Raw genomic sequence first — 16471 nt, 5'->3', positions numbered from 1 at the left:
CATATAGAGCAGGGGTCTCAAGCACGCGGCCCGCGGGCCGCATGCGGCCCCTGGGGCTGTCATCTGGGCCCGCGGGACACAGAGCCGCTAGTATCGGCACTACTCCGAGACTCTGGAATTCCCTGACATCGCTGTCCACATATGAACAGCGATGTCTGGGGCTTCTCCAGAGCCGGAGTCCCGAGCAGAGCGCTGGTGTCGGCTCTGCTCCGGGACTCTGTGGAATTCTGACTTCGCTGCCCATATATGGACAGTGTGTCAGGGTCTTGCCCAGAGCGGAGCAGAGCGCTGGTGTCGGCTCTGCTCCTGGACTCTGTGGAATTCCCTGACATCGCTGTCCACATATGAACAGCGATGTCTGGGGCTTCCCCAGAGCCGGAGTCCCGAGCAGAGCGCTGGTGTCGGCTCTGCTCCGGGACTCTGTGGAATTCCCTGACATCGCTGCCCATATATGGACAGTGTGTCAGGGTCTTCCCCAGAGCAGAGTCCCGGGCAGAGCGCTATTATCGGCTCTGCTCCGGGACTCTGGGGAAGCCTCTGACATCGCTGTCCATACATCGACAATGATGTCAGGGGCTTCCCCAGAGCAGGAGTCCCAGTGATGTCAAGAGCACAGCTGGAGTCCCAGGAAGAGCCTACTAACGCTCTGCCTGGGACTCCAGCTCTGGGCAAGCCCCTGACATCACTGGGGCAGCCTCTACAGAGGGCACTGGGGCAGCCTCTACAGAGGGCACTGGGGCAGCCTCTACAGAGGGCACTGGGGCAGCCTCTACAGAGGGCACTGGGGCAGCCTCTACAGAGGGCACTGAGGCAGCCTCTACAGAGGGCACTGAGGCAGCCTCTACAGAGGGCACTGTGGCGTTATCTACATGTGGGTGTGTGACAGTATCTGAAGAGGACACTGGCATTATCTAGGGGTGTGTTGCCTTATCTACAGAGGGCACTGTGGCCTTATCTACAGAGGGCACTGTGGCCTTATCTAGAGGGCACTGTGGCCTAATCTACAGAGGGCACTGTGGCCTTATCTACAGAGGGCACTGTGGCCTTATCTACAGAGGGCACTGTGGCCTTATCTACAGAGGGCACTGTGGCCTTATCTACAGAGGGCACTGTGGCCTTATCTACAGAGGGCACTGTGGCCTTATCTACAGAGGGCACTGTGGCCTTATCTACAGAGGGCACTGTGGCCTTATCTACAGAGGGCACTGTGGCCTTATCTACAGAGGGCACTGTGGCCTTATCTACAGAGGGCACTGTGGCCTTATCTACAGAGGGCACTGTGGCCTTATCTACAGAGGGCACTGTGGCCTTATCTACAGAGGGCACTGTGGCCTTATCTACAGAGGGCACTGTGGCCTTATCTACAGAGGGCACTGTGGCCTTATCTACAGAGGGCACTGTGGCCTTATCTACAGAGGGCACTGTGGCCTTATCTACAGAGGGCACTGTGGCCTTATCTACAGAGGGCACTGTGGCCTTATCTACAGAGGGCACTGTGGCCTTATCTACAGAGGGCACTGTGGCCTTATCTACAGAGGGCACTGTGGCCTTATCTACAGAGGGCACTGTGGCCTTATCTACAGAGGGCACTGTGGCCTTATCTACAGAGGGCACTGTGGCCTTATCTACAGAGGGCACTGTGGCCTTATCTAGGGGTGTGTTGCATTATCCACAGAGGGCACTGCGGCAGCATCCACAGGGGGCACTGCGGCAGCATCCACAGAGGGCACTGCGGCACTATCTAAAAAGGGGCTGCCCAATCTTGACATGTGTGCTAACTGAGCCGCCGGACTGCATTTAGCGGCACTTAAAACTGGAACGCTGGATTGTTGAAATAAGCACGTGGAGAAATATCTCAAATTTTAAACCTAGCGCTATTATTATAGTAATGTAGTATTATTATTCTAGTAATATAGTGTTATTGTAGTTCAAATAACTAATTCATTAACAATAATTTTGTATTGTATCAAATTTGAAAGTAATGCGGCCCGTCAACTTCCCATTTTTTCTATATGCGGCCCACTTACCCGGCCGAGTTTGAGACCCCTGATATAGAGGGTCTCCGACACAGCACCCCTCTATTGGCTGAGGGGAGGGCAGCTGCATTTGGGCAGCATGTAATACAACATTTGCCCTGTAGTGGCCGCTGCAGGTAAAGTTTGCAGCCGCCTATAGCTTCCCCCCATCGTTGACAGCCGATTGCCTGCAGATCGGAATCTGGAAAAGGCGTTGTCCTAATGATACACTTCCTCCAACCACATAGGAGTTGCTCTTTAAAAAGTTCACTGAAGTTCATCATTATTGATCACAGCATTAAAAAGACTTGAACGGATTGTAACAATGTTTATTAAATTAAAACTTTTTTTTATTGACATTTAATCGAACGAGATTTCACATAAATGCGCAGAAGCATTGTCGTCCCTAAGGCCCCATTCACATCACGTTTTCTCAGTATGTCCATTGTGTATGCCAGACAAGCCGACAGAGGCCAAAAGAGTGTTGAAGCTGGCATACGTCATTATACTTTTTTTTAAGGTATGGAATAGCGTAAGAATACAATGCTATTCGATGCAACAGGAAAAAGATGTATACTGTAAGGTATCCCTTTTTTTTTTTTTTTTTGGTGACTACAGTTTGGGGAGTCTTCAGGTGACATCGGTCACAGGCATCTGTTTAACAAATAGATTATGGGCCTTTCATAACGTATACGTCAAAATGAAACCATTGTAATCTATGGGTGACGGATATATAAACGTGACAGATGCCTGTGATGGGCTATTATAGCATCCATTTAACGTATACATCATGAAAAGTTCCTGATGCATAAATTAAACGGATGCCATAATAGCCTACGGGTGATGCATGCCACAGCATATCTTCAATGTATGTTAGGAGCTATTCCTGGGGTATACACTAAGTGTAGTTAAAAAAAACGTGAAGTGAATGGGGCCCGATTCCTTATGAACTGTATCTGGTACAGACCCCCTCTGGAGGAATCATTACAGAAGAATAGTGGGTAAGGCTACGAGGCCATAGACTCCGGGTCTGAGCAATCCATTCACGATCTCTGTACTTTCCTACCACACCTCCGATCTATTAATGTCCACCCTTCAGCACGGACACCAATTCATTGCTTTCTTTCAACTCCTGTATGAAGGTAAAAAATGGAAACAAATTAACCAGGATCAATGTAACGAAGGTAAAGCAACATGATCCTATTACGTCTGTACTAGGTCTGCACATGTATAGAAACCCCCAACACTGAACGTCAGGTAAGAACTCACATCCCAACAGAAGGCTGCGAAAAGGAAACTGCATTTCCACAACTCCGGGGACTAAATGTGAAATACAGATCGTGGAAAAGCTCTTAAAGTGAAATCGGGAGAACACATTAGCGCTACCGTTCCCCTAAGACACGGGCGTCCAAAGAGACATTTGTAAAGAAATTCTGCTCAGATCTCCCAGCACATTTTAATAACAGACAAATATATGAAAGGGTTAAAGCGAGGCCAGAAACGTGACCCACTGGGGTGTATATTCAACAGGTTACATATAAGATTGATCTACATAAAAAGTGGAGTCACTTTGTTAATAGATGACGTTACTGATCTCGTACAGATCCAGATAAAGAGCCTTTATTATACTCCAGAGCTGCATTCACTATTCTGCAGGATTCGGAGCTGAAATTCTCCAGTCATTTCTTGATGCTTCAATGTCTGCACAATGATTTGCATTCTGGGAATTGTGATCTTTACACCAGGGACTGTACAGAGACGGGATACTGTCCCACTGCATTACAGGAGCTAAATTTAGGGACGGGTCTGACAGCAAGCTCGACAACAGTGTCCAATAACTGCATCAGTGTAAGATAAGCAACTCCATGTATTTACAGAGTTTCGAGCTCATAGTCCCCCCATGTTATCTATGGATGTCTTTATGGGATATCAGAAGAGGACTCAGGCCAGGGCTGCACCTAGACTTTTTATAGCGCTACCGATTGATTTTAACTCTATAGTTACAGCTGCAGTCCAAATGAATTGCATGCAATCTTGTGGACTGCAGTTGTCACTCCAGTGTGAGGGTATGTGCACACGCTGTGTTTTCAGCCATTTTTCGGGCCATGAACGTCCTGAAAAACGACTGAAAAATCGGAAGCAGAACGCCTCCAAACATCTGACCATTGATTTCAATGGGAAACACGGCGTTCTGTTCCAAATGGCCATTTTTTTACGCCTCGTTTTCCAAAAAAAAGCCTGCCAAAAAGAAATGCATGCCACTTCTTGAGCCGTTTTTCATCGACTCTATAGATAAACAGCTCCAAAAACGGCCGTCAAAAACGCAGCGAAACATGCGACTATGGTTAAAAAAAAACATGCGGAAATCAGGAGCGGTTTTCCCTTGAAAACCGCTCCGTATTTTTAGAAGTTTTTTATTTTGTGTGCACATACCCTTCAAATCAATCCGTAGAGCTACAAAAAGTCAAGGTGTAGTCCTGGCCTTAAGGTGGAATTTCAGGATAAGTGCATGTAAAAGAAATTATTCTTACGTAGGTGCATTTCTATCAGTGCATCACAGCAAGCTGTTTGTGGTATGGGTAGGATCCAGAACCGTTATAGTGATACTCTCATGGAAAACTCTGCTTCCCCCGTCAAAATTTGCAAATGACGGCGGAAAGTGCAGCGTCGTGCCTCAGTTACCGTATGACGATCTAATGAGACGTTTAGGGCATGGTACTGTACAGTAGTTAGACAAACAAAGAAAACCATGTCTGACGCTGAAGCTCCCACTGTCGCTGGCAAATTTCGGCAGCAGATGCAGCTAGTGGTGTATGAGAGGGTTCCCTGGCAAATTTTTCGGATGAGATGGATGAACCATTCAACAAGGCTGAGCCATTTCATACTCTCTGCCTTCACATTGGCCGTCTCGGATCATTGCTCATTGTGGGAAATGCTACGCAGCAGTATAAGAGGGAGTAGGAGATGTGTCGTAAAAGTAACAGGGTACTGTGTGTGCGTTCCTAGTGATCCCTGATGGTAATTAGTTCCACTGCTTTAACCCTTTCAAATTCAACACTAGTCATTGACTACCTTGACAATGTCCAAGCCTCCAATCAGTTCTCCCTTTGCGTACAGCTGGGGGTAAGTGGGCCAATTAGAGTACGTTTTTAATCCTTGCCGAACCTTAAAACGAGAGAAAACAGATAATACAACCGATTAGTAAGAGAAATATTACATACAGACACTGGAGGATTCAGCACAAAGCCCATAATCAGCATCACAGCCCATAATCAGCATCACAGCCCATGAAACGTCCCTTGTAAATATAAATCTTCCTCTGCCGTAGTTGGATATTGTACAAGTTCTGATATTGTTCTGCTTCCGGAAAAGAGGAGTGCTTGCTAATAGGTCACAGGGGTTTGTCATCTTGTGAGCAACTTATAGTTATTATAGTATAGTATTATTGTTATTATAGTATAGTATTATTGTTATTATAGTAGTATTGTTATTATAGTATTATTGTTATTATAGTATAGTATTATTGTTATTATAGTATAGTATTATTGTTATTATAGTATTATTGTTATTATAGTATTATTGTTATTATAGTATTATTGTTATTATAGTATAGTATTATTGTTATTATAGTATAGTATTATTGTTATTTTAGTATTATTGTTATTATAGTATTATTGTTATTATAGTATTATTGTTATTATAGTATAGTATTATTGTTATTATAGTATTATTGTTATTATAGTATAGTATTATTATTATAGTATTATTGTTATTATAGTATAGTATTATTGTTATTATAGTATAGTATTATTGTTATTTTAGTATTATTGTTATTATAGTATTATTGTTATAGTATAGTATTATTATAGTATAGTATTATTGTTATTATAGTATAGTATTATTATAGTATAGTATTATTGTTATTATAGTATAGTATTATTATTGTTATTATAGTATAGTATTATTATTGTTATTATAGTATAGTATTATTGTTATTATAGTATAGTATTAGTTATTATAGTATAGTATTATTGTTATTATAGTATTATTGTTATTATAGTATTATTGTTATTATAGTATTATTGTTATTATAGTATAGTATTATTGTTATTATAGTATAGTATTTTTGTTATTATAGTATTATTGTTATTATAGTATTATTGTTATTATAGTATTATTGTTATTATAGTATTATTGTTATTATAGTATAGTATTATTGTTATTATAGTATTATTGTTATTATAGTATTATTGTTATTATAGTATTATTGTTATTATAGTATTATTGTTATTATAGTATTATTGTTATTATAGTATTATTGTTATTATAGTATTATTGTTATTATAGTATAGTATTATTGTTATTATAGTATAGTATTATTGTTATTATAGTATTATTGTTATTATAGTATAGTATTATTGTTATTATAGTATAATATTATTGTTATTATAGTATTATTGTTATTATAGTATAGTATTATTGTTATTATAGTATTATTGTTATTATAGTATTATTGTTATTATAGTATAGTATTATTGTTATTATAGTATTATTGTTATTATAGTATAGTATTATTGTTATTATAGTATAGTATTATTGTTATTATAGTATAGTATTATTGTTATTATAGTATAGTATTATTGTTATTATAGTATAGTATTATTGTTATTATAGTATAGTATTATTGTTATTATAGTATAGTATTATTGTTATTATAGTATAGTATTATTGTTATTATAGTATTATTGTTATTATAGTATTATTGTTATTATAGTATTATTGTTATTATAGTATAGTATTATTGTTATTATAGTATAGTATTATTGTTATTATAGTATTATTGTTATTATAGTATAGTATTATTGTTATTATAGTATTATTGTTATTATAGTATTATTGTTATTATAGTATTATTGTTATTATAGTATAGTATTATTGTTATTATAGTATAGTATTATTGTTATTATAGTATAGTATTATTGTTATTATAGTATTATTGTTATTATAGTATAGTATTATTGTTATTATAGTATAGTATTATTGTTATTATAGTATTATTGTTATTATAGTATAGTATTATTGTTATTATAGTATAGTATTATTGTTATTATAGTATTATTGTTATTATAGTATAGTATTATTGTTATTATAGTATAGTATTATTGTTATTATAGTATTATTGTTATTATAGTATTATTGTTATTATAGTATTATTGTTATTATCCCCTTAATGACCGCCGATACGTCTTTTTATGGCGGTCATTAGTGGGCTTTATTCTAGAGCGCCGCTATTCTACGTCGCTGCTGTAGAATAAAGTAAACAGAGCAGGGAGCCGTGAAATCTCCCTGCTCTCAGCTGCCAGAGGCAGCTGAGGGCGTCCCTGCTCTGCCGGGTGAGATCGATATTAGTATCGATCTCACCCGTTTAACCCTTCAGATGCGGTGCACAATAGCGAGCACCGCAGCTGAATGGTTTTGGAGAGAGGGATGGAGCTCCCTCTCATCTCACTGACACCCGGCGATAAAATCGCCGAGTGTCTGTGTCTTCTATGGCAGCCGGGGGTCTAATAAAGACCCCCAGGTCTGCCTGGAGCGACTGCCTGCTAGATCATGCCGCAGGCATGACCTAGCAGATGCCTGTCCGTTTTAAACGGACAGGCAGTAATACACTGCAATACAAAAGTATTGCAGTGTATTATAATAGCGATCGGAGGATAGGGAAGTCCCCTAGTGGGACTAGTAAAAAAGTTTAATAAAGTTAATTTTAAAAAAAAGTGAAACAAAAAAAATGAAAAACCCACTTTTTCCCCTTACAAAATGCTTTACTATTAAAAAAAAATACAATAAAGCAAAAAAGTTACACATATTTGGTATCGCCGCGTCCGTAACGACCCCGACTATAAAGCTGTTACATTATTTAACCCGCACTGTGAACGCCGTAAAAAATAAAATAAAAAACAATGGAAAAATTGCTGTTTTCTGTTAATCCTGACATTAAAAAAATGTGATAAAAAGTGATCAAAAAGTCGCATCTACTCCAAAATGGTACCAATAAAAACTGCAAGTCGTCCCGCAAAAAACAAGACCTTATACAGCTATGCCGACGCAAAAATAAAAAAGTTACAGCTCTTTGAATGTGACAATGTAAAAATGTAAAAAATGGCTTGGACATTAGGGCCCAGAATGCAAGCAGGGGAAGGGGTTATAGTATAGTATTATTGTTATTATAGTATAGTATTGTTATTATAGTATTATTGTTATTATAGTATTATTGTTATTATAGTATAGTATTATTGTTATTATAGTATAGTATTATTGTTATTATAGTATTATTGTTATTATAGTATTATTGTTATTATAGTATAGTATTATTGTTATTATAGTATTATTGTTATTATAGTATTATTGTTATTATAGTATTATTGTTATTATAGTATAGTATTATTGTTATTATAGTATTATTGTTATTATAGTATTATTGTTATTATAGTATTATTGTTATTATAGTATAGTATTATTGTTATTATAGTATAGTATTATTGTTATTATAGTATAGTATTATTGTTATTATAGTATTATTGTTATTATAGTATTATTGTTATTATAGTATTATTGTTATTATAGTATTATTGTTATTATAGTATTATTGTTATTATAGTATTATTGTTATTATAGTATTATTGTTATTATAGTATAGTATTATTGTTATTATAGTATTATTGTTATTATAGTATTATTGTTATTATAGTATTATTGTTATTATAGTATAGTATTATTGTTATTATAGTATAGTATTGTTATTATAGTATTATTGTTATTATAGTATTATTGTTATTATAGTATAGTATTATTGTTATTATAGTATAGTATTATTGTTATTATAGTAGTATTATTGTTATTATAGTAGTATTATTGTTATTATAGTATAGTATTATTATAGTATAGTATTATTGTTATTATAGTATAGTATTATTATAGTATTATTATTGTTATTATAGTATAGTATTATTTTTATTATAGTATAGTATTATTATAGTATAGTATTATTGTTATTATAGTATAGTATTATTATAGTATTATTATTGTTATTATAGTATTATTGTTATTATAGTATAATATTAATATTATTATTGTTATTATAGTATAGTATTATTATAGTATAGTATTATTGTTATTATAGTATAGTATTATTATAGTATTATTGTTATTATAGTATTATTGTTATTATAGTATTATTGTTATTATAGTATAGTATTATTGTTATTATAGTATAGTATTATTGTTATTATAGTATAGTATTATTGTTATTATAGTATAGTATTATTGTTATTATAGTATTATTGTTATTATAGTATTATTGTTATTATAGTATTATTGTTATTATAGTATTATTGTTATTATAGTATTATTGTTATTATAGTATTATTGTTATTATAGTATAGTATTATTGTTATTATAGTATTATTGTTATTATAGTATTATTGTTATTATAGTATTATTGTTATTATAGTATTATTGTTATTATAGTATAGTATTATTGTTATTATAGTATAGTATTGTTATTATAGTATTATTGTTATTATAGTATTATTGTTATTATAGTATAGTATTATTGTTATTATAGTATAGTATTATTGTTATTATAGTAGTATTATTGTTATTATAGTAGTATTATTGTTATTATAGTATAGTATTATTATAGTATAGTATTATTGTTATTATAGTATAGTATTATTATAGTATTATTATTGTTATTATAGTATAGTATTATTTTTATTATAGTATAGTATTATTATAGTATAGTATTATTGTTATTATAGTATAGTATTATTATAGTATTATTATTGTTATTATAGTATAGTATTATTTTTATTATAGTATAGTATTATTATAGTATAGTATTATTGTTATTATAGTATAGTATTATTATAGTATTATTATTGTTATTATAGTATTATTGTTATTATAGTATAATATTAATATTATTATTGTTATTATAGTATAGTATTATTATAGTATAGTATTATTGTTATTATAGTATAGTATTATTATAGTATTATTGTTATTATAGTATTATTGTTATTATAGTATTATTGTTATTATAGTATAGTATTATTGTTATTATAGTATAGTATTATTGTTATTATAGTATAGTATTATTGTTATTATAGTATAGTATTATTGTTATTATAGTATTATTGTTATTATAGTATTATTGTTATTATAGTATTATTGTTATTATAGTATTATTGTTATTATAGTATTATTGTTATTATAGTATTATTGTTATTATAGTATTATTGTTATTATAGTATAGTATTATTGTTATTATAGTATTATTGTTATTATAGTATTATTGTTATTATAGTATTATTGTTATTATAGTATTATTGTTATTATAGTATAGTATTATTGTTATTATAGTATAGTATTGTTATTATAGTATTATTGTTATTATAGTATTATTGTTATTATAGTATAGTATTATTGTTATTATAGTATAGTATTATTGTTATTATAGTAGTATTATTGTTATTATAGTAGTATTATTGTTATTATAGTATAGTATTATTATAGTATAGTATTATTGTTATTATAGTATAGTATTATTATAGTATTATTATTGTTATTATAGTATAGTATTATTTTTATTATAGTATAGTATTATTATAGTATAGTATTATTGTTATTATAGTATAGTATTATTATAGTATTATTATTGTTATTATAGTATTATTGTTATTATAGTATAATATTAATATTATTATTGTTATTATAGTATAGTATTATTATAGTATAGTATTATTGTTATTATAGTATAGTATTATTATAGTATTATTGTTATTATAGTATTATTGTTATTATAGTATTATTGTTATTATAGTATAGTATTATTATAGTATTATTGTTATTATAGTATTATTGTTATTATAGTATTATTGTTATTATAGTATAGTATTATTATAGTATTATTGTTATTATAGTATTATTGTTATTATAGTATAGTATTATTGTTATTATAGTATAGTATTATTGTTATTATAGTATTATTATAGTATAGTATTATTGTTATTATAGTATAGTATTATTATAGTATTATTGTTATTATAGTATAGTATTATTGTTATTATAGTATAGTATAGTATTATTGTTATTATAGTATTATTGTTATTATAGTATAGTATAGTATTATTATAGTATAGTATTATTGTTATTATAGTATAGTATTATTATAGTATAGTATTATTGTTATTATAGTATAGTATTATTATAGTATTATTATTGTTATTATAGTATAGTATTATTGTTATTATAGTATAGTATTATTGTTATTATAGTATTATTGTTATTATAGTATATTATTATTGTTATTATAGTATTATTGTTATTATAGTATAGTATAGTATTATTATAGTATAGTATAGTATTATTATAGTATAGTATTATTGTTATTATAGTATAGTATTATTATAGTATTATTGTTATAGTATTATTGTTATTATAGTATTATTGTTATTATAGTATAGTATTATTATTGTTATTGTTATTATAGTATTATTGTTATTATAGTATAGTATTATTGTTATTATAGTATTATTGTTATTATAGTATAGTATTATTGTTATTATAGTATTATTGTTATTATAGTATTATTGTTATAGTATTATTGTTATTATAGTATTATTGTTATTATAGTATTATTGTTATTATAGTATTATTGTTATTATAGTATAGTATTATTGTTATTATAGTATTATTGTTATTATAGTATAGTATTATTATAGTATAGTATTATTGTTATTATAGTATTAGTATTATTATAGTATAGTATTATTGTTATTATAGTATTATTGTTATTATAGTATAGTATTATTATAGTATAGTATTATTGTTATTATAGTATAGTATTATTATAGTATTATTATAGTATAGTATTGTTATTATAGTATTATTGTTATAGTATTATTGTTATTATAGTATTATTGTTATTATAGTATAGTATTATTGTTATAGTAGTATTGTTATTATAGTATAGTATTATTGTTATTATAGTATTCTAGAGCAGCTGCGTACTGAAAATATATGAAGAGTAAATAAGATCTGTCGTCTGTTTAACCCCTTTCTGCCGCAGCCAGTTTTCGTGTTTTCCTCCTTGTTTTCCAAGACCCATAATTTTTTTATTTTTTTTTTCTGTAGATGGAGAAGTGACTGCTTGTTTTTTGCAGGGCGAGCTGTAGCTTTTATTCTACCCTGTTTGAGCGAGATGTCAGCTGAAATATACAACTTCAGCATGGAGCGGACTCAGCTGCCGAGTCCCCTCCAAACTTTCCACTCTTCCGACTAGGACGTCAAATGTCGAGAAGGGGTTAAGTAAATAAATACAATTTTTATTTTAAAAAAAACAAAAAACAATTATGAAGCAACTTTTATTAGAACTCTGCATTGTTTACACAGGGAGATGCGCTGCCGACAACGATAATAGTATACACTTATTAAAATGATACGATCAGCAGACGAGTGAGCGTTTGCTAGTTCATCTGCTGGTCGCTGCCCTGTTTATACAGAACAATTATCGACAATGAGTGTTTGCGCGTTCATCTGCTGGTCGCTGCCCTGCTTACACAGAGCAATTACCGACAATGAGCGGTTTCCCAATAATTGACTCGTGTAAAAGGGCCTTTACTTCCAAACTAAACATATGAGAGAAAATCTCTTATCATACAAGTGTGATGACAACCATACAATTAACACAGTTAAAGGCGTTTTCACATCAGGGACATTTATGGATAACCCCTTTAATGGAAACAGTCAGCAAGTGTATCATTAGACACATTCCGGCAGCTTAAATCATCTTCTACAATACAATGGAGAAGTTCATTTAAGTACATCTGACTACTATACAGTGCCTGGTGTACAGACATTTCCCAAAATAAAAATGACTACACCAAGATCTGTGCAGACATTGAGCCAGCTGGGAGATTTAATTCCTGAAACCTGTAGAATTGTGAATGCCGCTCTGAAGTAAAAGATGATTAAAAGATAAGTAATGTAATGTATTTACAAAGTTCCTCAACATTTTATTTAGAATATGACGGCAATGAAACCATAAAACATCATTCAAAACATGGCTATAAACTTTAGTAGATGCTTAACCCCTTAATGACCGGGCCATTTTGCACGTTAATGACCAAGGATTATTTTTTGTTTTTTCACGGTCGCATTCCAAGAGTCGTAACTCTTTTTTTATTCCGTCGACATAGTCGTATAAGGGCTTGTTTTTTGCGGGACGAGTTGTATTTTGTAATTGTACCATTTTTAGATGCTTATAACATATTGATTAACTTTTATTAACTTTATTTGAGGAGAGAATTGAAAATAAGCAGCTATTCCAGCATTGATTTTCACGTTATAAGTTTACGCCGTTTACTATGCAGCGTAAATAACATGTTAACTTTATTCTGTGGGTCGGCACGATTACGGGGATACCAAATATGTAAAGGTTTTATATGTTTTTCCTACGTTTGCACAATAAAAACCCTTTTAGAAAAAAATTACTTGTTTTTGCATCGCCGCGTTCCAAGAGCCGTAACGTTTTTATTTTTCCGTCGATGTGGCCGTATGTGGGCTTGATTTTTGCGGGCCAATGTGTAGTTTTTATTAGTACTATTTTGGGGTACATAGGACTTATAGATTAACTTTTATTTTATTTTTTATGGGGGGAATGGGAGAAAAGAGAGAATTTTGACGTTGTTTTTTGCGTTTTCTTTGGACGCCGTTCATCCGGCGGTTTAATTAATATGTTCATTTTATTGGTCAAGTTGTTACGAACGCGGGGATACCATATATGTGTATGTGTGATTTGTTTTGACCGTTTTACTAAATAAAACCACTTTTTGGGCCAAAAAAGTAGTTTTATTTGACTTTGACTGTAATTATTTTTATTTTTTTTTCACAAACTTTATTTAACTGTTTTACATTTTTTTTTTAGTCCCACCAGGGGACTTCACTATACAATGTGCCGATCGCATATATAATGCTTTGGTATACTTAGTATACCGAAGCATTATTGCCTGTCAGTGTAAAACTGACAGGCAACCTGTTAGGTCATGCCTCTGGCATCGCCTAACAGGCAGATGCTGAAGGCAGACCTGGGGGTCTTTGTTAGACCCCCGGCTGTCATGGAAACCCGACGGCGACCCGCGATTTGTTTGCGGGGGCGCCGATCGGGTGACAGAGGGAGCTCCCCCCTCTGTCAAACACATTAAATGCCGCTGTCACTATTGACAGCGGCATTTAATGGGTTAAACTGCCGGAATCGGCGCGCGCTTCGATTCCGGCAGTTGCAGCAGGAGCCAGGCTGTGTATAACAGCCGTGCTCCTGCCGCTGATCGCGTGGGTACAGTCTCAGTACCCGCGCCATCACAGGACGGATATATCCGTCCTCCTGCGCGAACTAGCAGCTGCTGAGGACGGATATATCCGTCCTTCGGCGTTAAGGAGTTAAAGGACTTGGTAGAACAGTTTCTCACCTCCTCATCCTCCAATATGTCAAAGGTTTCATAATCCACACTGAAAAGGGGAGAGAAAAATACATCATTACCAGGTCTTAAATACTCATTTTAAATATACAGGATATCAGAGGTAGTGATTATTATTATTTTTTTAATAGTCAGCCTGGTCTTTTTGCTGAACATACACTAAATTGCAACGACAAGAATGACAAGCCGTAAGTTTATGGAAATCAAGGAAGTATCAGGTCTCTCCTCAGACAACCTCATTGATAGCATGCCAAGGCATGCAAATACGTGGATACTGAATTAATCAAGATCTTTGGAAGATTTTGTTTCAATCTTTTTTAAATTTGCAAATCATTGACATGGCTATTGATTGTGTGATTTCCACAATTCCAAAACTTTTTCTTGTGTAGTTCAATAAATATCAATTTCATGTATTATATGGAGAAACAAAAATTGGGTAAAATAAATTTTAAAGGAATAGTCCAGGATTAGAACGATATGGCTGCTTTCTTGCAAAATCTGCACCACAACTGTCCACAGGCTGTGTGGTATTGAAGCTCGAGCCCATTTACTTTAATGGAGCTGAGCTGCAATACCAGAAACAACCTATGGATAGGGGTGGCTCTGTTTTTGGAAGCAGCCATGTTTTTCTAATCTTGAACAACTCCTTATACTCACTTTGCACAGTCAAAACTACCAAAACACCCAATATGTCAGTAACATGCAGTGATCCCATAATCCATACAACGATTACCTGACTTCTAGCAATCAGAATTGAGCAATGTCACACAGAGGAGGTTTTACATGTTGTTGAATCGCTGCACAATCAGCTGATCCTAACCTTCGCTAAAAGAGGGGGGGGGGCAGGAACAGACCCCTATTCACTTGCAGTGACAGTTAAGCAAGAATCAAAGGGTCAGAGGGAGTAAAGTAAAAGGACTGTGGGACATGACTACACAGGGTTGATTTGTAGTCTGTAACCACGGAGACACAAAAGTATGCATAGAAGCTGTGGACACAAAGCAATAGGATATTTGTAATCAAGACTGTTTGCATATTTTTTTTATTACTTAAATGCATTAAAGCTATTTAAGGGGAAATTACATTTAAATGCGAAAATATTTTTAAGGGATAATAAAACTTATGTCGATTTGATCTCATTTTGCTATACAGTAGAGTACAGCATATGGCTCGCTATAAGGAGCCATTTCGGGTTAGGGAGAGGATGACTAGTATTCTTCTAACGGGTTTCTGATAGGAAGTCAAACCAAAAGTTTGCCCCTATAAGATATTCCCTCTGAGAATTTCTAGAAACATTTAGAAGCCCTTTAAGTAGAAGTTGTGTCCTAAATGGGAGAATGCGTATAAGAAGGGAGAATGCGTATAAGAAGGGAGAATGCGTATAAGAAGGGAGAATGCGTATAAGAAGGGAGAATGCGTATAAGAAGGGAGAATGCGTATAAGAAGGGAGAATGCGTATAAGAAGGGAGAATGCGTATAAGAAGGGAGAATGCGTATAAGAAGGGAGAATGCGTATAAGAAGGGAGAATGCGTATAAGAAGGGAGAATGCGTATACGTCTCATTTTTTCATATTCATCCGCGACACAGAAACAGAATGAACGTCATCATAGAGAGACAGCCCCCATCTTGCCTATGGTCTATGCCTAGCATTGCTGCACGTCCCCATTCACTTTAATGCCGCAATACCAGCTGCAGCCTATCGACAAGAGTGGCGCGGTTTCTCCTTTAACTAGTTGGTTGGATAAGTTATCCTGTGACTCTACGGATCTCAAATACTTTTCAATGCAACACAAATGAAGAATGTCGACATGGAATTAAAATTGACATCCGGCACCTACAGGGGGAAATAACTGCAGGAGACATAGATGACATTTCTTCAATAACCGCGGCTGAACATCAGTATTTACAACCAGCAA

General features: G+C 33.1%; 1 protein-coding gene across 1 annotated transcript in view; it reads right to left on the bottom strand.

The window, feature by feature from the left end:
- Positions 1 to 2328: 2328 nt before the first annotated feature.
- GLRX3 (glutaredoxin 3) overlaps positions 2329 to 16471 on the bottom strand; it is a 35196-nt gene continuing 21053 nt past the window's right edge. The window contains exons 9-11 of the mRNA XM_075843160.1: positions 14546 to 14585; positions 5088 to 5180; positions 2329 to 3147 (exon numbers count right to left, since the gene is read on the bottom strand). Coding sequence (XP_075699275.1) covers positions 3097 to 3147; positions 5088 to 5180; positions 14546 to 14585 — 184 coding nt within the window. The 3' untranslated portion in view covers positions 2329 to 3096. The remainder of the gene's footprint in view (positions 3148 to 5087; positions 5181 to 14545; positions 14586 to 16471) is intronic.

This window comes from Rhinoderma darwinii, chromosome 11, assembly GCF_050947455.1.
Source record: "Rhinoderma darwinii isolate aRhiDar2 chromosome 11, aRhiDar2.hap1, whole genome shotgun sequence".
Lineage (NCBI taxonomy): Eukaryota > Metazoa > Chordata > Amphibia > Anura > Rhinodermatidae > Rhinoderma > Rhinoderma darwinii.
The sequence above is the reverse complement of the archived record's forward strand: the minus strand, read 5'-3'. Positions and strand labels throughout refer to the sequence as shown.